The 22,421-nt window shown below is 45.1% G+C and overlaps 1 protein-coding gene across 2 annotated transcripts in view; it reads left to right on the top strand.

Annotated features, from left to right (window-relative positions):
- Positions 1 to 10,948: 10,948 nt before the first annotated feature.
- MARK1 (microtubule affinity regulating kinase 1) overlaps positions 10,949 to 22,421 on the top strand; it is a 119,366-nt gene continuing 107,893 nt past the window's right edge. For both annotated transcript variants that reach the window (XM_073338843.1, XM_073338840.1), the window contains exon 1: positions 10,949 to 11,394. In XM_073338843.1, coding sequence (XP_073194944.1) covers positions 11,344 to 11,394 — 51 coding nt within the window. In that variant the 5' untranslated portion in view covers positions 10,949 to 11,343. The remainder of the gene's footprint in view (positions 11,395 to 22,421) is intronic.

Genomic DNA, 22,421 nt, shown 5'->3' with positions numbered 1-22,421 from the left:
CTTAGTCCAAGCGATCCTCCACAAGACAGAAAGGTACACAGCAGCAGCGCAATCTACGCCATTGAACTTGTTGGTTCCCACTCTGTTCGGGTAGGGGTCTTTGGATCCAGCTTCTGGAATCAGACGTCTCAGGTAATTATTATTTTTGAGCTTTAACCGGTTTGAGGACTGTCTTGTCTTTGTGTCTATCCGTCTTCCCCGTGGTGTGTGTGTGAATCTGGAAGCCATCTCTGTCCGGAGACTGGCTGACCAAGGGGTCCCCGTCCCCATGGTCTGAATAAGTGGAATCTGCACAGCTGCAGCCGCACCACACCTTGGGTATAACCCCTGGTGTGAAAGCAAGGGCAGTTGAGGCAGTAGCCTGTGGGCTCCTTTCTGTGTGTTGCACCGGGTACCGCTCTGCTGAGCCCGAATTTCCTTCTTGTGTGAGTGCTGTGTGAAGTCCTCCTGGATGGGTAATCAGAAGTCTAAGGTAGAACAGTTTCCTAAGGGAACTCCAGCTTATTTTATGTATTTTAGGAGAGGTCCGGACTCTTGTAGGTTTCTTGAAAAAATGGTCCAAATTAGCTCTAGAGAACCCCAAATTACAGTGGCCACTGTTAGGTTCTTGGGACAAGGATTGAGTGGACGCTTTAAAAAGCAAACTCGTCCTCCCAAAAACCAAATTGGAGAGAGGAGAAGTAGACTGCTGCATGCAGTGGTGGGAAGAGGCAAATCGTAGATGGACTGAGTCAAAACTCACCTCTCTTAAAAATTCTATCAAAAAACTAACAGTTCAATTGGATGCAGTCTCTCCCACCACTAGTCCGAGCGCTCCCCTTTGCCCAGTCCTGTGCAATGATCTGGATCAAACCCGACCCCCACCATACTCGTGCGCAAATAAGAAATCCGAAAAGAAAAAATCTTCAGTGACTACAGATAATGAAAGTGAAGAAGATACCCTCATTGGCCTCGCAGCTCTGCAAAATATTATGAAGAAGAAATCCAAAGCAGTCTGCAAAGATTCTCTTGAAATCTCTTCTTGGAAAAGAGAACCTGATGGGAGGTTAATGAGAGACTCTGATCAAACTGTTGTGGCACCCTTACGAGTCTTTAAGATGGGAGAAAGTGAGTCCATATGGGATTATAAGCCCTGGACTCGTACGGAACTTTTATCTATAGTTAAAAGTTTTCCCAAACCACAGGAAAACTCTGTCAAATTTGCTGAGGAGTTTCTGTTAATCTGTGAAACCTATGAACCCTCTGAGACAGATCTCCTCCAACTGTGTAAATTGTTAGCTCCTGCCAGTTATTATGAAAAATGGTTGGCTGCCGCAGACTGGCCAGCTGAGGCACGCCACTCAACCAAAAAAAGTACTGGCCCAGATTCGGCATACAGAGACCGGTGTATGGCTCTTTGGAAGCGCCTGCATCAAGCCATTCCCAAAGTGTGGTCTCCTAAAACAAACTGGACAGCAATATGTTGCTGTAAGCAAGGGCAAGGAGAAAGCCCAGGCGACTATAGGTCCCGGCTAACTGATATTTTCCTACAAAATTCGGGAATACAAGAGCCCGATGTAAATGGGCAGGGGGCCTTGGCACATGCATTTGTTGATGGTCTTCTCCCTGCCACAGGCAGCATGTTAAAACGAATAAGTGTGGGATAGGAGACTGAAACCATGGACAAATTGCTGGCAGTAGCAGAGCATTGCCACCGCACTTTAAAAGGAAAGGAGGAACAGTCCTCCCAAAAGTTAATGGCTCTGCAGATACAGCATTATTCAGGGCTAAGCAGACCACACTGGGGACAGGGACGGGGTTGCGGAAGGGGGTGGGGGACTGGATTAACTGGGGTTTGTAACTACTGTAAACAGCCTGGACACTGGAAAAAAGAGTGTCCAAGACGACCTAATAATTGTATGGGAAATCAAGTGAACCCCCCACTGGTTCCTCCAGCTGATCCCCAACCCTATTTTTCACCCCAACAATGACGGGATGTTGGGGAACCTCACAAAGTTTTAACTCCCTTATTACCTCTGTCCCGTACTGGAGAATGTGTCCTGACTGTAAATGATTTCTCTCTCCCTTTCCTTGTTGATACTGGAGCTTCTCTTTCTACAATCCGCACCACTGACTTGCCTGAGGTTCCCCGATCTGGAAAATCTGTGTCTGCTGTTGGCATTACAGGGATCTATACCTCTTTTCCCCTCTCAAAACCTTTGTCTGTTCAGGTCGGTCCCCCCTCTGAGGGGCATGCATTCCTCCTCTCTGATTCCACCCCTGCAAACCTTCTGGGACGGGACTTGCTATGCAAACTTGGCTGTTCTATTTACTGCTCCCCAGATGGTGTCTATCTGCAAATCCCTCAGTCTTCCTTATGTGATTCTGTAGCCTCCCTGCTGTCTGAAACTTCCCTCTCCACTCCAGTCCCTTGCTGTCCCTTAACTCCGTCCCTAGAGCACCTAATCTCTCAGGTTCCTTCCTCCCTATGGCCATCACATACCTTCTTTTCCAGTGGTTCCTAACCTTGCTACAATACCTCCAAATGCAACCCACTTTACTGTTGTAGATTTGTGCTCCGCTTTCTTCTCTGTCCCAGTTCACTCTGAATCCCAGTATCTCTTTGCCTTCTCCTACAAGGGTCAGCAATATACATGGACTACCCTTCCCCAGGGGTATACAGAGAGTCCATCCTATTCTTCTCAAGCCCTAGCCAGGGATCTCGCTGATCTGGTTTTCCCATCAGGATCCACACTGATCCAATATGTGGACGACTTACTCCTGTGCTCCCCCTCTCTGTCTGCCTCAGAAACTGATTCACTAACACTTCTCACAGCTTTAGCGAACAAGGGTCATAAGGCTTCTCGCACAAAATTGCAGCTCTGCCAAACCTCTGTCACATACCTAGGCTTCCTTCTCTCCCAGGGCTCCCGTACACTCTCTCTCCAGCCCGGGTACAAGCCATCCTTAGCTTTCCCCAGCCTTGCTCTCCACGCCAGGTCAGAAAATTCTTAGGCATGACAGGGTTCTGTAGGCAATGGATTCCCCAATATGCTTCTCTGGCTAAACCACTCCAAGAACTCACTCGATCCTCTGTACCTAACCCCATGCCATGGCCACTTGAAGCAAATGCTGCTTTCATCTCCCTTAAGCAGAATTTAGCCTCTGCCCCTGCCTTAGGGTTACCTAACTATGACAAGCCTTTTACCCTTTTCTGTCACGAACAATCTGCTTGTGCCCTCGGGGTTCTTACTCAGGAGCACGGTGACAGAAATCGCCCGGTGGCTTATTTTTCTGCAACCTTGGACCCTGTGGCCCAGGGTTTACCCCCTTGCCTACGCGCTGTAGCTGCTGCAGCGCGCCTGGTCGAGATGTCTGAGTCCCTTGTCCTCCGCTCTCCTCTCACTCTCATGGTTCCCCATTCTGTGGAAACTCTCCTTCTGCAACGCAACACTGCTCACCTCTCCTCTGCTCGCCTCACTAGGTATGAACTTTTGCTGCTTTCAGCCTCACATATCACTATTAAGCGCTGCTCCCAGTTAAACCCTGCTACCCTCCTTCCTTTACCTAGTGATGGTGAACCCCATGACTGCCTTGCCACTGTCTCCGCTATCACTGTCCTGCGCCCCGACCTTTCAGATGTACCTCTCCCTAACTCTGACCTGGTATTATTCACTGATGGGTCCTGTTATAGAAATGACCAAGGCCACCTTCTTGCAGGGTACGCTGTGGTCTCTCTCTCTGAGACCATAGAAGCTGCGCCCTTACCCTCTGTGACCTCTGCCCAGGTGGCTGAACTGATTGCTCTCACCCGTGCCTGCTTTCTAGCCGAGGGGCTCTCTGCCACTATTTTTACTGATTCTCGGTATGCCTTTGGGGTTGTGCATGACTTTGGCACCCTCTGGCAGGCTCGAGGTTTTCTTACCTCTACTGGTACCCTTATCAAGAATGGCCCCTACATTGCCGCCCTCCTGTATGCAGTTTTACTACCGTCTGCCTTGGCACTTGTTAAGTGTACTGGCTACTCAGCGGCAGACACCGAGGTGGCAAAAGGTAATGCACTTGCTGATGCTGCTGCAAAACATGCTGCCACTATAAAACCTTCACCAGAAGCGTTTCTTAGTCCCCTCTCTGTCTCTGTAACGCCACCATCCCTGTCTCATCTCGCTCAGCTCCAGGATTCTGCCCCAGAAACACAGAAAGACTCCTGGAGTGCTTTGGGTTGCTCTTTGCATTCTGATTCCCTTTGGCGATCACCCACCGGTACCTTTGTAGCCCCCCTCTCACTCTACCCGTCTCTAGCCGCCCTGCTACATGGTGTTTCGCATGTCGGCAAGGAGGGGATGGTCTCTGCTATGAGTAAGGCGGGGTGGTGGGCTCCCCATTTCAGCTCCTTTGCAACCCGCCACTGTGCCGCTTGTCTTACTTGTCAAAGCCACAATGTAGGCAAATCTGTAAAAGTAACACAAGGGTTCCGGGGTTTGCCTCAAGCACCTTTCCTACACTGGCAACTTGATTTTGTACAAATGCCAAAGTGTCAGAAATATGAATTCATTTTAGTTATGTCTGTTTTCGGGTTGGATTGAAGCCTTTCCCTGTCGCAAAGCTGATTCATTGTCCGTTGCAAAATGTCTGTTAAACCACATTATCCCTACCAAGGGAATTCCTGCCACTTTGTCTAGTGACCGGGGAACACATTTTACTGGAAAAATTGTTCAACATCTAAACCAGGTATTACATGTCACCCACCTGTTGCACTGCCCTTACCATCCACAGAGTGCAGGGGCAGTTGAAAGGCGAAATGGTGTGCTTAAAAATAAGCTGGCAAAAATCTGTAGTTCCACAGGGTTAAACTGGCCAGCTGCTTTACCACTGGCCCTTATGGAAATTCGGTCATCCCCATTCCAGAGACACAAATTGAGTCCATTTGAAATCATCATGGGACGCCCTATGCGAACAATGGCTACTATTACCCCAGCCCCAGACCTAAACCTAACTCACAGCACGCTCCTCCAGTACTGCAAAGGGTTAATGCAAGCTGTGAGCTCCTTCCATTCGCAGGTGCGAGCAGCTTGGCCGAGGGAACCCACCTCTGCTGCCTGTCACACTCTTGAGCCTGGTGATGTGGTGCTGCAGGTAGACCCACTTCGGAAGCACGCCTTGGAACCCCGGTGGAAGGGTCCATACCAGGTACTGCTCACCACCCAGACAGCAGTGAAATTATCCGGCATCGGTGCATGGATCCATGCCTCGCAGTGTAAGCCAGCGCCACCTCAAGGGGACCAAGCACCTCTGGAAGACCACGCAGAACCAGCTTCAACCCCAGAAGACAAAGAGGAACAGCCTGCAATACGTTACAATCTGCGCTCTCGTAAGGGTTGCCAGAAGCAGAGGGTAAGCAGACAGCAGGACCCAACAAACAAGAAGCAGTAGTGAGCCTAGCGCCTGCTGCCTGGTGGACGTAAAACCGTGACTGCGGTTCCCTCGAAAGGGGTTGTCGGAACCAGAAAGGGTCCTGCTTCCAACATGTGTCCTTTGAGAAGCTTAATCCTCAGCTACTGTGTCCTGAGGGTCTGGGGAATCCAGAGTGACAGTGACAATTCTTTCATCCAACAACAGCTGCAGATGGCCCAGATCCTGAATATTTCTAATTGCTGGGTCTGCAGCCACATCCCAGCTCACTCACAAGCTAGTATCCCCACCATGGCAATCCCTTTGAATTCCTCAGAGCTTGCTGGAGAACCCTATCTACTTGGGAAATGTCAATTGAAACTGGTTATTTTCAGCTATGAATTACATAAAGGTCAACAGGGGGATCCTCTTGTGGTGGTGAAGTGCATAGTAGTTCCTACATCATTCTTCCTCCTGGTCTGGCATAATTGGAGCCATTGGCAACCAGCATAATTTAGAGGAGCCTTTGGGGTCACTCCTGAAAGGTGCAGCACAGAACCTAGCCCTATTTCTGTAAATGGGTATAATGATATTTACCACCTTTGTAAAGCCCTTTGAGAGCTGCTAAAGAAAAAAAGCTATATAAGTATTGTTATTAAATACATTTTTACACTCCTTTTAGGGATTCACATTGCCACTGAAAAGTTGTTATTCTTCTTTACTATCCTATACAATGTTCCTTCGTGCTGTAAGAATGCTTAGTAATCTGGGAAATTTGGAGAAACATTTTAGCTACAGTTTGGTAAAGGAGACATTGGGACAAATTCTGGCCTCTGTTACACATGTGCAAACTTATGCTCCAAACTTGATCACTATTTCCTCAAACAATGCACTGTTCCTATTAAAAAGAAAAAAAATAAAGGTTATTTGGGACATAAAACAACTCCCTGTGACGTGTTTTAGTTTAGTCTTTTACTTTTGACCATTTCACCTTGACTACATTCCCTAATTGTTGCCATGTCAGAATCACAACCTTAGTTGTAGCCAATAGTATACTTCTAACGTCTACATAAATTCAGAGCTACAATTTTATAATTGGGACTCTGATGAAATTAAATAACCAATTGAGCCCTGTCTCTGTGGTTTATGATGACCCCAGAGAACCTCCTAATGGTATTGCAGTCTTATTATGTACAGCTGGAGATACATTATTCCTTATGTTTCTGCCAGCTGTGACACAGTTCAAATTTAATTTTCCACAATAAGGGTGAAATTGTGGCCTTCCTGAAGTCAACAGTTTTGACTTTGATTCCAGTGGGACTAGGATTTCACCCTATATTTTGGTCACATTTAAATGATCATATTTTCTGTGCAATTTTAGTGTCTGTCACTATTACATTATTGTAAATTAAATTTGAAAATTGTGGAAGAGATTTCATTCAGGTTAGCATTTGAAATTTGCCATTGGAACTGTTTAACTTGTAGATCACTATTAAAATAATGGACTATCAACCCTTCTGTCACTGAAGGTAAAACTGATTCTTTAATTAAAACTAGAGTGTGCCTAGCTACTCCAGTTATGTGCAAAGGGAGAAGTGGCTGCAAGAAGCAGTCCCTATGCAGTGACTGGACACAATTGCAGTCCCATTGCTCCTGACTGCAGAGATTGCTTCTGTCTAGTGTACCTCCAAGTGGGAAGGGGAAGAATAGAGCCCATGGCTCTGCCTAGGCACCAGCCAGCTGGCTTTATGTACAGGAGAGAGTGTCCTGGACTCCACAAGAAGCACAACAGTTAATCCACTTTGCCTGCATGCCTAGAAGCTAAAGCAGAATCGCTCCTGGAGCTCCCCCTTGGGTAGAGGGGCCAGTGCACAACCGAGCCCATAGTTTCTTCATGGAACAGGGTATTGTGGTATCTGTTAACAAATACAGATTTCAGAATAGCAGCCGTGTTAGTTTACATTCACAAAAAGAAAAGGAGTACGAGTGGCACCTTAGAGACTAACCAATTTATTTGAGCATAAGCTTTCGTGAGCTACAGCTCACTTCATCGGATGCATTCCATGAATGAATCCAGAATGCATCCGAAGAAGTGAGCTGTAGCTCACGAAAGCTTATGCTCAAATAAATTGGTTAGTCTCTAAGGTGCCCCTTGTATTCCTTTTCTTGTTAACAAATACAAGATCCAGGGGTCCTATGCATGCCTATCATAGTATGTGTTGTACCTCATCCAGTGCACCAAATGCCCCAACAATTATGTGGGTGAAACCAGATAATCACTACAGTCTTGAATGAACTCACTCAGAAAAATACCCTATCAGTGTGGGCGAACACTTTTCACAAAGCGATCACTCCATATCTGACCTCTCAGTCCTCAACCTCAAAGGAAACCTGCACAACACCTTCAAAAGACAAGCCTGGGATCTCAAATTCATAACTCTGCTGGAGACTAAATACCATGGTCTTAAAAGAGACTCTGGTTTTATGGCTCACTGGAACAATTTGTAACACACCCTACTGCCTGCTCACCCTTAATTGCCCTCTTTATTTTAAGTGGTCTCCTACAGCATGCGTGAACCCCTTATGCTTAACAATATGTCCCACCTTATATTTAGCTTGGACACTCTGGTTACATTCTCCAGATCTGAGGAAGAGCTCTGAGAAGCTCAAAAGCTTGTCACTTCCACCAACAGAAGTTGGGTCCAATAAAAGATATTACCTTATCAGCCTTCTCTCTCCCATATCCTGGGACCAACAGGTCCTACAATAACAACAGGGCTACAATAACATTGGAAACAACAAATACGTGTGTGACGTTTCTGGCAAAAATGCAGAGGGAACAAAAATGTAAAAATAAATAACTTCCTGGGTCTAACAGTTGTAGCCTAGTACTCTGCATCCTCTCTACTGGCCTCCAAGATTAGTCAGAGATAGAAGGGATAGGGATTTAAAGGACCCAAAACCCAGCCACTATTCTTACTGTCTGCTGTTCTCCAAGTCCCGCCCAGCTACAGCAGAGCAACTGAGCTAACAGCCATTGCGCTTATGAGATGTGGTTGTGCTCTGGGATTCTTACAGATCACAAGGTGGGAGTTAATACTGCATGAAGCAGCAGTAACTTTCTACATATTTTACTGCAGATCTTTGACAGTTCTGGGAGGGAGGGAGGAGCATATAGCTTGGTTCAGTTCCTCCCTCCATCCTGGCCCTGCCCTTTTTTTGCACAACCCATTGCCCAGGGCCATTCTGGGGGGAATAGGGCAGCATCACTGTAATCACTTTCCTGCTCCACATAGCCCATCAGTTGCTTTCTCTGTGATATTGCGCCTCTCTATACCACTTGGCATGGGGCAGCAGAGGTGTCTGTATTAATTAATCAGTAACAAAATATATCTGAGCTACTAAAACCATAGGTAACAAGCATGGACGAGACAAATGCAAAATAGCACTTTCAATGACACAAATTGTAAGGCAGTATTATATGTTTTTCTGGCAAAGACTCTTATGTATTATTAGCCAGCTCATGTTCAAATACTATTACAGGAAGTCAGACAGCCTATCCTGACTCACTGGTGACATTGAATACATTTATACACATTTTAGTTTAGGCTGCTTTCTGCTGTGTGACCACAAATCCATACTGTGATGGGCCTGATCTTGCAGTCAGCAGGAGTTTTGCCTGAGTAAGGGCCCTATGCAGACATCTGGGTCTATCTCCACAAGGTTCTTATTTGGAATAAAACAATGCATTCTGACATGAGCTGAGTGACCAAAATGGGTTAACAACCCAGGTGGGCCACAAACTTATTTTGGCATAGTGGTTAGATCACAGTTGTTTGCCCTATGTAACCCAGTCTTAGATTCTTTTGTTTTTAGAGACACAGAACATTGGACCCACCCAGCAGATTCCATGGCATTTGGGAATGACATGTGAGTAGTTAGCAGGCGGTGAGCATGCCTCCAATACTTCCTGTATCATCTACCTACAAGTGACAAGTACCAAAGAGGTACCTACCTGTGAATCCACTAATTGCATCACAGTGCATGAGAACTGCTTTGTGGGGAAACCTAGGAGAAGGGCATTCACATTACAGTCTATCTGACACATTTCAGAAGCACAAGCTTTGCTCATAGGAGGCTGCTCTGGAGGAAGAACAGTATTTAGAGATTTTATTTATTTATTAAAATTCAGGTTTAAAAATCTAGTGAAACACTGTCATAGAATACTGGGTTTTTGTGGGTGTTTTTTGTTGTTGTAATTGTTACATTTCCTGGCAGGGAAGTTTTTTTTTTTTTTCAGTTTAGAATGTTCATTTTTAGAATTTGCAGAGGGAGGAAGACTGGGTCCACAAGGTTTGGTTTTGTATCAAAAACTGATGTTACGTAGAAGCTGATAATTTCTTAAAGAGCAACATAAAATGTATCTAACTTCAACATGAAATTCATTGTCACTTTCAGGTTCAAAATCCACACAACTGGCCTCTCTCCAGCAACGTGTGCTGCATGGCAGCCCCTGTGCCTGCACAGTGTCTCAGTGACTTCCATTTAGGTGCCTAAATTAGACTGGCATATTTGGGCTCATAAATAAATAGCCTAATTTGCAAAGATGCTGATCCAGAATTTCCCAGTCACCATAAAGTCTGGGTGTGCAAGCTATCAGAAATAGGGAAATCTGCCTGCTCTTCAATGCTAATGACGAGTATTGGTAAAAATTAAGGTTAAAATGTCTGTGCATGCTTAACTTTCGGCATGCCATCATGCCCAAAGAACCAGGACCTGAAATATGCACTGCAAACCTCCTATGCTACAAGTCTGGCCTGGGAAAACATTAATGAGTCTGCAGTAACAGGGTGTTCATCTGGATCCCTTAAATCCAAAATTCTTTCTTTTCACATGTGGCTATGACCCAGCGAAACCTCCCTCCTTATCTACAGGCCAAGGTAGCCACAGCTTAGTGTTGACTCCTATCAGCGGTGAAGCCCATCCAAGACCGCAGATTCCTTCTTGGTTGTGTCCCCCACAGAAGGGGGTACCCGAACCTCGGTTTATCCACACCAGTGTCTGTACCCCGGGCATAAATCGCTCCCCCAACCCTTAGGTACCCGAACCTCAGTCGTGCCCTAGGGCATAATCTACCCTCTTAATAGTTACTGTCTTCCCCTCAGCCCCGTTATCCGAACCAGCGGTTACCCGTGCGGGCCCTGAGTGACTCCCAACCGCGCTTATCCGACCCCAGGGGCCTTGCCAGCTACCCCAGCCCCCGAACCTCGGCTCCGCCCCAGGGTGTGAACTGCCCCCTTCGGATCGGGGTGGGGGTGGGGGAATTAACCCCTCCGCTCCCGACCCGCACCGGACCCCGAACTCCCCCGGCTGGCTCGGGAGCGCAAGGCCCGTCCGCCGAAGCGCTGCCAGGGCTCGGGCCCAGGCGGGACCCCCGGCAGTCGGCGCGGGCAGGGGGCCGCGCCCCCTCATTCTTTGCCGGCCCCCGCCCTGCCGTCAGCGCCGCTCTGCGCCCGCCCACCCGGCGCTGTTGAGGCGCCCCTGTTTGCTGCGCCCGCCCGCGCTGGAAGCAGCCGCTGGCTTCTCCCCCCACCACAAGCAGCGGCGGCCGGATCGAGCGAGCCGGTGCCTTGGGCCGGGCGGCGCGGGCTGGGAGGGGCAGAGCCGCGTGGGGAGGAGCCGCCGCCGCCGCCGCCGGATGCTGTGAGGAGGCAGCTCCAGCTCCCCCGCGCTGCCGGCCACTCACCTGGGTGGGCAGCGGCAGCAGGCGCAGCCGGTCGGGCTGCCCCGATCCCGGCCCGGGCGCGAAGGAGGCGGAGGCGGAGGCCATGGCCCCGGGAACCTAGCGGGGCCGGCGCCGCGGCACGTCCCCGGGTCCCCCCCCCGCTGGGGAAGCCGGTCTCCCCGCACCGCCGCGGCCTAGGACTCCCGGGCGGCCCGTCCCCGGCGCGGGGCCCGCCCGCCGCCCGCAAGATGTCCACGCGGACGCCGCTGCCCACCGTGAACGAGCGGGACACCGAGAACGTGAGTCCGGGCCCCGCGCCGCCCTCCGGCGGGCTGGCTTCCCTCCCCGCTCCCGCGCTGCCCCCCGCCCCGGCCTCCTCCTCCGGGCTCACCCCAGCCCAGGTAGCCAGCGCCCGGTTAGGCCGCCGCCGCCGCCTCCCCCCAAGCCCAGCTGGGCCGCTCCCCCGTACGCACGCTCCGGGCGGGCCAGGCACCTTTCTTCAGCCCTTCCCTTCCGTGCTGGCCCGGATCGCCTAGTCCTCCGGCTCCCCTCCTTCTGGGCAAGCGCCCCCACCGCCCTGTCCCCTAGGCCGGTCACCCCTCTCTGCCTGGGCTTCTCCCTCCCTCCGGCATTCTCTGCGTGAGCCAGGCACCCCCGTGTGCCCCCTTCCTCCGCTCCGGCCCACTCCTCCGAGCCAGGCTGAGCTCCTCTCTCCCATCGACCCCCACCCCCTAGGCTAGGCAACCCCCTCTGACGTACCCAAGCTGGACAGTGACTCTTATGCATTGTCTGTTCAGGTTGGTTAGGACTATCCTTGTGCATAAGGATAGTCTGGTAGAGTCTGCACTTCCCCACACCAGCAATCAGGTTTAGTTATGTCCTTCGCTCGGGGCAGGTCTACGCTAAGTCAATCTAATTTGGGCACTCTGGGGTGTGGAAAAGACCCCCCCCCAGCGATGCAAGTTACAGCGACCGAAGCGCTGTCCACACTGCTGTTATGTTGGTGGGAGACGCTCTTGCGCCAACATGGCTTCCACCTCTTGGGGAGGTGGAGGAATTATGCTGCTGGAAGAGCGCTTTCCTGTTGGCATAGAGCGTCTTCACCAGACGCACTACATCGGCACAGCTGCGCTGATGTAGGACTTCTAGTGTAGACCTGTCCTCAGGCTTGGGCTAGCTGCACATGTTTCCTCTCGAGGCTGGTTTGCGCCCTTTCTATATTCTCCAACCCTTCCATACACCAGAGGTAGGAAACCTTTTATGCTCTTTCTGCCTGGGCTGGGCACGCTACCCCATCTTGCGTCCCCTAGGTTGAGCTGCTCTCACTTTGTAGCCCTTTGGGGATGGGTTGATCTTTGCATTCCCCTTACGGTACTTCCTCTGATGCATCTTGCTCCTCTGAAAGAGGCTGTACTCCCTTGACTAGTACTCCATTGGGCTACTTAGCTGTGTCTCCATTTGTGCTCTTCTTAAACATCCTTCGACCCTTGCCTCCTTGTTCCACAGCCAAAGTGGTGCCTTATAAATAGGGCCCTACCAATTTTACGACCGTGAAAAATGCATCGCAGACTGTGAAATAAGCCTTTCCCCATGAAGTCCGATTTCTTCTTGCAGCTAGGAGCGCCCCAGCTAGGGGGCTCCTAGATCCAGCGGGGCTGGGGAGGGACAGGACTTGTCCATCCCCTGCACAGCTGCTCTTGGGGGGAGCTCAGACCCGCCTCCATGAACCTCCTGTGGCTGCAGGAAGTTATGCAGTTGCTGCCTTCAGAGTCCAGCTCTGAAGGCAGCACCGAAGTGAGGGTGCCAGTCCCGTGAACACCCTGCCCACACACACATACAACAGGTTTGCGACTCTCTTCACAATCCCCTTTTGGGTCAGGACCCCCACGGTTACAACACCCTGAAATTTCAGATTTGAACATCTGAAAATGTGAAATTTACCAATTTTCAAATCCTATGGATGTGAAATTGACCATAATGGACTGTGAATTTGGTAGGGTCCTACTTACAGAGTAGAGGCCTAAAATAATACTGGCCACCATAAACGGGGTGGATATTTCCAATGTTAAGCTTGTTATGTGGGAGGGCAGGGTAAATTAAAAGTTTTAAAAGATTTGACTTTATGTATATAAATATCTTTTATGTTCCTTTCCAGTGGTGACATTTTATAGATATACACAGTGGTGGTATACGAGATATGAAACTTTTTTTGTGTGGGCTACAGAATACAGGGACGGAAACCTAAAACAAATATATCTAGAAAGTGCCTATCATTAATAGCTATTAGGATAGTAATGGAAGGGGTAGGAGGAAGAATGGAGACAACATACGAGCTCTGGCCTTATGTTTACACATACAGTTTCTAGTGGGCAGATATGATTATTAGGAAACTGGAGGGGGAAGTGAGTGGGGAAAAGGATACATTTTTATTTATATTGCAGTAGTACACAAAGACCCTAACTAAGATTTGGGCCTCATTGTGCTTTGCATTTTATAAACACACAGGCAGATATAGTGCCTATTCCAAAGAGTTCACAGGCTAATATGAAATAAGAGAGAGGCGGTAGGGAAGGGAGGACAAAGGTAACAGAAATAAGATCATGTGGTTACATTAATTAGTATAACATAAGTTTCACTGAATTATGTACATTAAAAAATTCAGATACAGAAAAATTAACTGGCATAACAAGCCATACTAGCCATAGCCCACATGTAAAAAATATACATGAATATAATTAATCTGTCTCTTACTGTTGAACAATCGATCTGTAACACATGTCAAAGAGAAGTGAGCCCCTTCATGTCATGTCACATCATGTGGTATAGTTGGAAAATGATTTAGTTGAGGTAAAGGTAAAAGAGGACAAATAAGTTTGTAATTATAAATACCATTCCTTATTTATTGTAAAGTTCCAGGTCTGTTCGTTTTTTTTTTTATTTTGCAGAAGATAAAATGTTGGGTGATGGTGGAGGTTGGCCTTTTCTTGCTTGCTTTGGTAAAGCTAGTAATGGCTTTAATCATCTTCCTGACGTAAAGGCCACTTAGCCTCCCAGTCTGGGAACTCTTTGGAATTCCATAGTCCACTTCAGCTGAACTCTTTTGGATGTTTTTAGTGTTGTTTGTGTTATGATAGCACGTAGGAAATGCAACCAAGGATCAGGGCCCCATTGTGCAGTGTACTAAACAGACAAATAACAAAGATATCAGTCGCTGCCCCAGAGAGCTTGCACTGTAGGTGTCATGCAGCGTGTAACAAATGCATAAAATAGTGTGGGGATGGGGTGGAGTGGAAGGATGAGATAACAAAATGAACAGAGTTGAGAAGAAAAATAGAAGTTGCAGCTTGCCCCATGTCTAAGTAATGCCAGGTGGAAAAAATTGCGACCTAATGGTAGACTGATTGCAGAGAGGTGTTTTAAGAAGGGATAGAGAGGAGAATAAGAAGGTGGCTTTATGAATTTTGATAGATTTCCCCTAAAGCTTGGAGGTTGAATGAGAGAACACGGTAGTTGGAGAGGCAGGTGGGATGCCTTTTTGATGACGGTGAAGGCTTGAATATTACTCCTGGGGGAATGCTGCTCCACTGCATGTGCACAGAATTTATGTCCCCTGCATATTTCTTTGCTTTCCTGTAGAAAAATGACTTTCTGGCAGGGAAGCAAAGGGAAGCCATAAGAACAGTCATGTGACCCTCCTCAGCAGTATGTTTTGAGTTCCCAGGGTAGACGGCAGAGAGGTAAATTACTGTGGGACAAGAGGCAGGACTGGGGAAGACCGGGCTGTTGGCTCCTTCCCTGCGCCGGGCTCAGTTGCTAGTCCTGGCTCGGCTGGGGAGGCTGGGACTTCCTCTTCCCCTGCACAGCATCCAGGGCCAGGTCAGACCCACCCCCAGATTTCTCTCCCTGCTGCAGGAAGCTCTGCAAACCACCCCGCCCCCACTTCCTGCACCCATTGCTCCTCAGCTGCAGGGGGACGGATTCCTGTACAGGGAGCTGCTCCCCCATCCGCCCAACCCCCATGCATCCAGAGCCTCCCGCTAAGTCTCACCCCCCCGATGAACCCCACTCCCCCTGCACCACCCTGAAGAGCCTTGTGCACCCGGATCCCCACCGCACTGAGCCCCAGCCAGCTACAGTGGATCCCCACCCCACTGAGCCCCACTCCCCCAGGATCTGAACCCTCCCCCACTGAGCTCCCCACAACCAACCCCCCCGCCGAGCTCTCTCCCCCCCATACCCAATCCCCCCGCCCTGCTGCTGAGTCCAAACCACCTTCCCCTTGGCCTCCCCTGCAGCGTTCCATTACCGTTGCACCAACCAGCAAGCCCCTGTGCATCCAGATTTCGGCCCGTACCTGGATTCCCCACTGAGCCACCTACACCCAGATTGCCCCACACAGAACCTTCTCAACCCACACCTGGATCCCCCAACATTAAGCCCCTACACTGTTGGATCCTGCCTTGCTGAGCCTGCCTGCCCACACGGAGGGGCGGGACCCTGGGGTGTTTCTGGGGCAGGCCGGGTCCTTGCGCTGTGTGAGGGTTGGGTGCAGCCTCACCGCTGAGTCTGTGTCCTGGGGGTGGGGGGAGTGGGAAGCTGCACAGTGATCTCCAACCTCTGTGCAGCCAGTGGCCTGTACTCCACAGTGCCATGCTGGAGCCTCCACGTTCATTTAACAAATACAATTTGCAGAATTTTAAAATATTGTGTGCAGAATTTTAAATGTTTTGGCGCAGAATGCCCTCAGGAATAGTGTGTGTAGCTTGAAGTACTATGATGGGAAAAATTATTTGTATTATTGGATTGGAAAAAATTGTGCGGCAGGAAAAGTATACTCAAAGGTCACCTGTATAACAGTGTGCATGCAATGTGACAATCTTATGAACCTCGCCTCCTCCCCCAATGATTTACTATTTTCTGGTTCATGAAGATAAGGATATTAACCTATTAGATACCAATAATGCCCTGAGTTTTAATTTTTCTTTGGGGGTTAATTGGACAGCCTCGTACAAATGGCTAGCAGGGAATAAGCAGATTAGTCAATTAAATGCAGTAACCCAGAAAAAAGTACTGACATGAAGTCTGGCTATTTTGCACCAAGGAACTGAAATTGTCCTGAGGAGAAGGATAAAACTGAAAGTGGGGGTGAGGAAGATAAGGGGACAGCATGGGATGGGTTAATTGGGTATATTAACTATGCTATAGTTAGAATATTTTTATTGTCTGGATTTGCTTTACATGATAAGAACATATGGTTTTGGTTTGGGGAGAGGGGGCGTGGGAGAAAATATCCTGACAAGAATTCTTTTTTCCAGTGCCTTAAGCAACAGCATGGCCTGGTTTCTGAGCTTTGCCGGTTCAAAAGTACGCTGGATCTTTTTTCTCCACAATTTGATGGAGTGGTGTGAATATTGGCCATATCATCTCCATGTCAGATTATTTTTCTCTGTATGTAAGTGTGCCATTACGTACATGGCTTAGGTGGTGGGAACATAAAATGTTGTTATATCCTTCTGTTGGAGATTGTTTTTGCTTCTGTCAAAGTTGTACAGTATTGTTGCATCCACAGAGTGGGTTTCCATGCTGTAGGGAAAAACCAGTTGTCGAGACACAGTGTTGTGGAAGAAGAATATAGATGGAATGTGTGATACCTTTTTAAATGTAGGTCAGCATCTTTGTTTTTTACAAAACTATGTCAACCAGTTTGAATTTAACTTTTCATTTGAAATGTATATGGCTACTAATGGGACATATGGAATAAAGGTTTAATTTCTGACCTCTCTGTTAAAAGAATTCATCTCATAATTCTGTTCTTAAGTTCATGTCTTTTTCAGGCTATTCTTATGTCAAATGATATTTTGATTTCTTATTAAGTAGAAGAAAATGTTTTCGGCAAAGCAAGTGAAAAAAATCTCCACATGACTTGAACTTTATTTCCTGACTCTGTGGGTTTTAAAGTTCATATGTAACAGTAACATGAATTTGCTTGTGTTCCACATCCTGAAAATTGTAATTTTACAACCAATACACCAATACCAATGTACTAATTGGTTACACATTTAACCAGAAAAACAAGAAAAATACTAAATATGTGCAATGTTGTCAAATTATCATTGCTGTTGAGACCTTCACTTTTTTTTACATTGTGATTTTAATTGTGCAGACCTAATTTGCATTAATGTAGCTTTTTGAATTTAATACCTTTGTCTTTTTTAAAAAGGGGAAAACTAATTTGTCTTTTCAAAGAATAAATTGGGAGCCTTAAAATGGTAAAATTATTAGAAGTTAACACTTTGTTGTGAATGGGTTAAGTTCCTCCCTGCGCTGCTGCTGTTCGTATGGAGTCAGTTTTCTATACGTTTTTAATGGTGATAGAACAACAGAAAAGATTGAGCTTTAACTTTCCCTTTAAATGAAAATACAGCATTTGTAAAATATTGTAAAGTCTGGCAAAATTAGACTGATCTGTTTGTATTTGCATTTATGATTTTTTTCTGACCCTGAAGTTAAGGAAGTTGAGTCTTTTTGAAGAGTTTGAAGTTTCAGTAAAATTTAAGGGAGTGTTTATGCTGTAATAAGTTAGAAGTGTTTTTTTTTGTTTTGTTTTTTGTGTTTTGCACTAGTTGATGTCTGCAAGCAGAAGCTATTGTGTAGAGAGGGCAAAAGCGATTTTACTACTGATCTCTGAGAGCTGTTCAATGAGAGTGAAAATGTGTAAGCCTTGTCTTCGCTACAGTTTCCACCACTGGTAATAATGAAGGAGCTTCACTGGTGCAAGCACAATTCCTCTCTCTCCCCACCAATTTTCCAATTGCAAACAAAGCCCCAAAATATCCTTCATGCAAATTGTCCCAGCAGTAATTTAAGAGAATCAGTTCGGTGATCAGGGCAAGCTGGTAGAATGTGCCATGATGTCCCAAAAAGACTGTGGTTTCATTGGCAGTGTTCAGAAGTGATCTTTCAATTGCATAGCATGTATTTCCTCCACCTCCCTTCACCAAAAAACACTGCTCAGTGCAGTCAGTGTCAAGTTTCAAACTCTGGCCCTTATCCTTTAGCCATTGTTTTTATTTTTTTTTAAATATGTGGCTATAATTTAGCAGTACAGATTTTTTATTTTTCTTCTCTCCACGATTTCAGAATCACTGGAGGGATTTTGCTAAAACTCTCTTAAAATTGGTCTGGTGTCTTCTGCCCTATATAATATACCCCTTGGGCAGTGGTAAAGCGTGAAAAGATTCAGAGCAAAAGGTGAATGTTTTGGAATGTTATGGGCATGTGAAAACAAGAAGTTAAAATGGAAACTATTTTATAACCTTCACTATAGTGGAAGTTTGAAGTACATGCTATCAAATAGCTTAATAGTTTTTCTTCCATTTTAACTACAGAATCAATTTTGTTTCTTTTCTCCATATTTTCCTTCTCCCCAAAAAAGTTTACTGCCCTATATAGTTAATTTATAGCGTTGTTTTCACTTCTCCAGTTCATAAATGAACTTTTTTGGTAGTCTCTCAGTCCAATGTTAAAGTAAAGTTTCTAATTTTAACTGTAGGTGGTTTTCTTGTAATTAAATGCTATGAAGAATAATACTGAGCTATGTCTTCTCAGGCTAGATAATTAGCAAAAAGGTCTTCTGAATACCGAGGCTGTCTCAAAGTCAATTTTGAGTTTTGTAACTGGATGGGATATTGCACATTAGGCAGAATTTTGGCAGGTATCCCAGGGAAACCAAGGTAAGAAACTACAAATTGGTAAAATAGTACTTTTTGCAAGGCAGGTTTCCTGTCCTGCTATTTTCAACTTCATTTACATAAATATGACCAAACGTGTGCAGTAATTATAGTTGTAAAATAATTCTGAGGTCGCTTCATTGAAAGGTATATGTCATATGTAGGTTAATTTTGCATCCTTGTGAAGCTTAGAGGACAGTTGCGGAATTTGTTTTTCTTTTAGATGAGTCTTAGGGTTTTTTGTGTGCAAACTTTAAAAGAAAATGTTTACTTTTGTCGAAGGACATATGTTCACATTCACTGTAATAGGCTTCTGCCCAGTTAAATTCAGCTGGGCTACAATTAACCTTTAAGGCAATGAACCAGACACGATCAAGTAGGAATGGCATGGTTCATACTATAGTGGCAAATCAATAGAAGGCTGTTTACACGTAAAATATTGAGTAGATTTTTTTGTGCATCAGCTTGTAAATCCTACAGTGATATGCATTGTTTTAAATTATTTGTCCTACCAAGACAGATGATTTGCCTTCACTTTGATGTGCACTTGTATCATTGGGATTGTGAGAAGCAGTAGATGATAGTAGAACAGATTAATATTTTTGTTGAAGTAAATACATTTTCTTTACTAGCTTTCAAGTGTCATGGCTTGCTCTTGTTCATTTTGAAAACTTTCACCCTGTTCCAGAGTGTTAACCACTTGAAACTCCTACTGCAGTCAACAGGCTTTGTAATTCTTCAGTACTAATCAGGAGCAAAACGCTTTGTGTGCAGAATGGTTTAGATTTTTGAGTTATTTTATAAATACTTAAACACTTAATAAAATTGATTGTTTTGAAAGTGGAAACATTTATGTTTACATCCAAGTGTTCCCTGCACTGATTAGAACAGTGCTTTGCAGTGCTGTGGTAATGTGTGAGGACCAAAAAGTTTCACGTTTGTTGTGGTAAATTTTTAGTTATTTTCACTGTCTTCAGTAAAGATGAATACAAAACCTAAACAAACTTTTTCAAAAAAGCAAGTAGTATAAGTTATGAGATATAACTTGAATTAAAAAGAAATGCCTGAATAGTATGGGAAGTCTCTCTAAAAATCTTCAAGTATCTGTTTAACCCACTAAAGGAATGAATAATAAATGATTTCATAGTACTTCATATGGGAAATCTTAAGAAGATTGCTAATGTTGATTGAAATACTGTGCAAAGCTTATTACGCAAGCATATTTAATTTACTCATAAGTGCAGACAAATACCAACACCGATCAATACAGAACTGTCAACAGCATTTTCTGCTTAGGTGGTTGAGTGGTATTGCAGAATCCACTTCTGTTTTATATTTGCTTTGTATACTATATGTGAGAGTTACAAAATGAAGGATGTTAATGAAAAGAGAAAGTAGCATTCAAACTTAAAATAACATATTACAATAATTTAATATGTTCCAGTTAATCCATAGAAATGAACCTAAAATAATATTTCATTCTACGTGGGTCTTTTAAACTAATAAGACTGTAGATATGAAACTTCTGTTATAAGAAAGGACCCTAATTCAACTCTGGTACTAAGCATTCACGCAGTACGTATAGTGGAACATCTGTAGCCACCTAAGATCTTGTAGCTCTGTTTTGCAAGAGTAAGAGATGTTATTAATGGTGACAAATTCTTATTTATTATTACAGTAAAGCACAGAGGCCCAACAGAGACTGGGCCATTATGTGAGGCACCATACAAAAACATAGTAATAATGTCCCTGTTCTGAAGAGCTTACAGTTTAAGCACCAGTCCTGCAAACACTTAACACAGCTGAACTCTAAGCACATGAGCAGTCCCATTTAATTAATTGGGACTACTCATGCATAGAGCTAAGATCATGCACAAGTGTTTACAGAATCAAGATGTAAACAGAGCAGGCAGACAAAGGGTGAAAAAGGGATACAACATACAAGCAACTGAGAGGGAACACATGCATAGAGGGTTTGTGACTTGCTCAAGGTTACACAAGAAGTCTGTGGCAGAGCTGGAAATTAAACCCAGATCTCCTGAGTTCCCATCCAATATCTTAACTACAAAAAACCCCCCATCATTGAAGAAAAGAACTTAAAACTTGAAGCTAGTATAAGAAATGTCAAAGGATTTGAAGAAACAGATGTATTTTAATAGCAAAATAACTATTTACTTCTTTTTGTAACCCCGATGAATACATTAAATATACTGTTGAGTAATTTCATTCTGTAAGCCTACATTTCTGTTTGAATTATCTCATGTTCTTAATTTTGTGACTTAAACTGTTACTTCGTATGTCCTTGCATTGTTTGAACAGCTTCCATTGTTCCTCCCCCAACAGTGATTGCATGCCAGTAGTGAATGAAATGGACTGTTTCTAAAAAACACACACAAATATGTACATATTTGTGCATACAGAATATGATGATGATTGCATGACAGTGAATATTATGGTTTTATTGGCTTGAGTTTGGGTGACATTTGTTACTCATGAGTGCCGATACCAGCACCAATAAAAACTTTATACCACACAACACCATTGTGTATTCGCTATATGTCATACAGAGAAACAGTTTTAAAAATGTTCTTATCTTTTTAAACACTTCTGTCAGTATTACAGCATGTTACATTTCCCACATGTAAAATGGTGCTGCCTTAGTTCCAGGGAGTCCACTTTTCAAGGCTTAGTGGGAGAAAAGATTGTAACTAATTTTTAGAATTTTAATAATTCAAAATATTTTTTCCATATTTAAGGTTGGACTTGTGAGATTCAATATCTCTGAACCTATTAAGGGCAAGAGCTGTATCCAGTCCAAAAATAAGTCTCCTGTTTCTAGCCTCGTTGGGTCTTGAGGTATTGAGCTTTAACCTGTCAGCGGTCTAGGGTTCAATATTCATCATGTAACTACAGGGGTTGAATTAGGAAAGGGGGAAAACAAATAAAACAAAAAATGTGGTATTCCCAAGCAGAGTGGATAAAATCAATGATATTTTAAAAATAAAAAATGGTCTTTTGTATTTAAATTTTCTTAATTATTTTTGTTTTAAAAAATCTCTTTAAAAATAAATTTGAAAAGGATGACAACCTATGTTAAGTCTAAACTTACTGTAATGTATTAACATTTAAATTAAAAACATTAATATTAAGCAGTATATGTTTGCTGCAAAGTTTTAAAGAAAGTCAAGCCATTAAACTGTTGACTGAGTACTTGGAACCAGAGTTTGTTGAAGTGCTAAGCCAGGTTTTGACAGCAGTAGCCTCTTCTGCAGACAGAGAGAGAATATTGCTTTGATTTAAATCAGTCTGCTCTGTTCATGTCAAATCTGACCAGTTGAAAAGCTAAAATAAACCAGCATTCACAATAGATTGTGTAGATGTTCAAAATGTGATTATTCATGCTTTGGTCTGTTTGGCAGTAGTCTCTTTGGGAAGCGCTCTCTACGTGAGGCTCAGGTGCTCTGCTATGCTCTTTGATCTTTTCTCCTTCTTGGATGGATGATAGAGGGAGAAGTAGTGCTCTTAGAACCACCTATTCGTAGTGCCAGAAGCATGTGTGTGCAGATCTTCATACTAAGGTCTTCTCTCTGCTTTCT

The sequence above is a fragment of the Lepidochelys kempii genome, chromosome 3, assembly GCF_965140265.1.
Source record: "Lepidochelys kempii isolate rLepKem1 chromosome 3, rLepKem1.hap2, whole genome shotgun sequence".
Classification (NCBI taxonomy): Eukaryota; Metazoa; Chordata; order Testudines; family Cheloniidae; genus Lepidochelys; species Lepidochelys kempii.
Note: the sequence above shows the minus strand (reverse complement) of the source record. Positions and strands in the feature narration are given on the sequence as shown.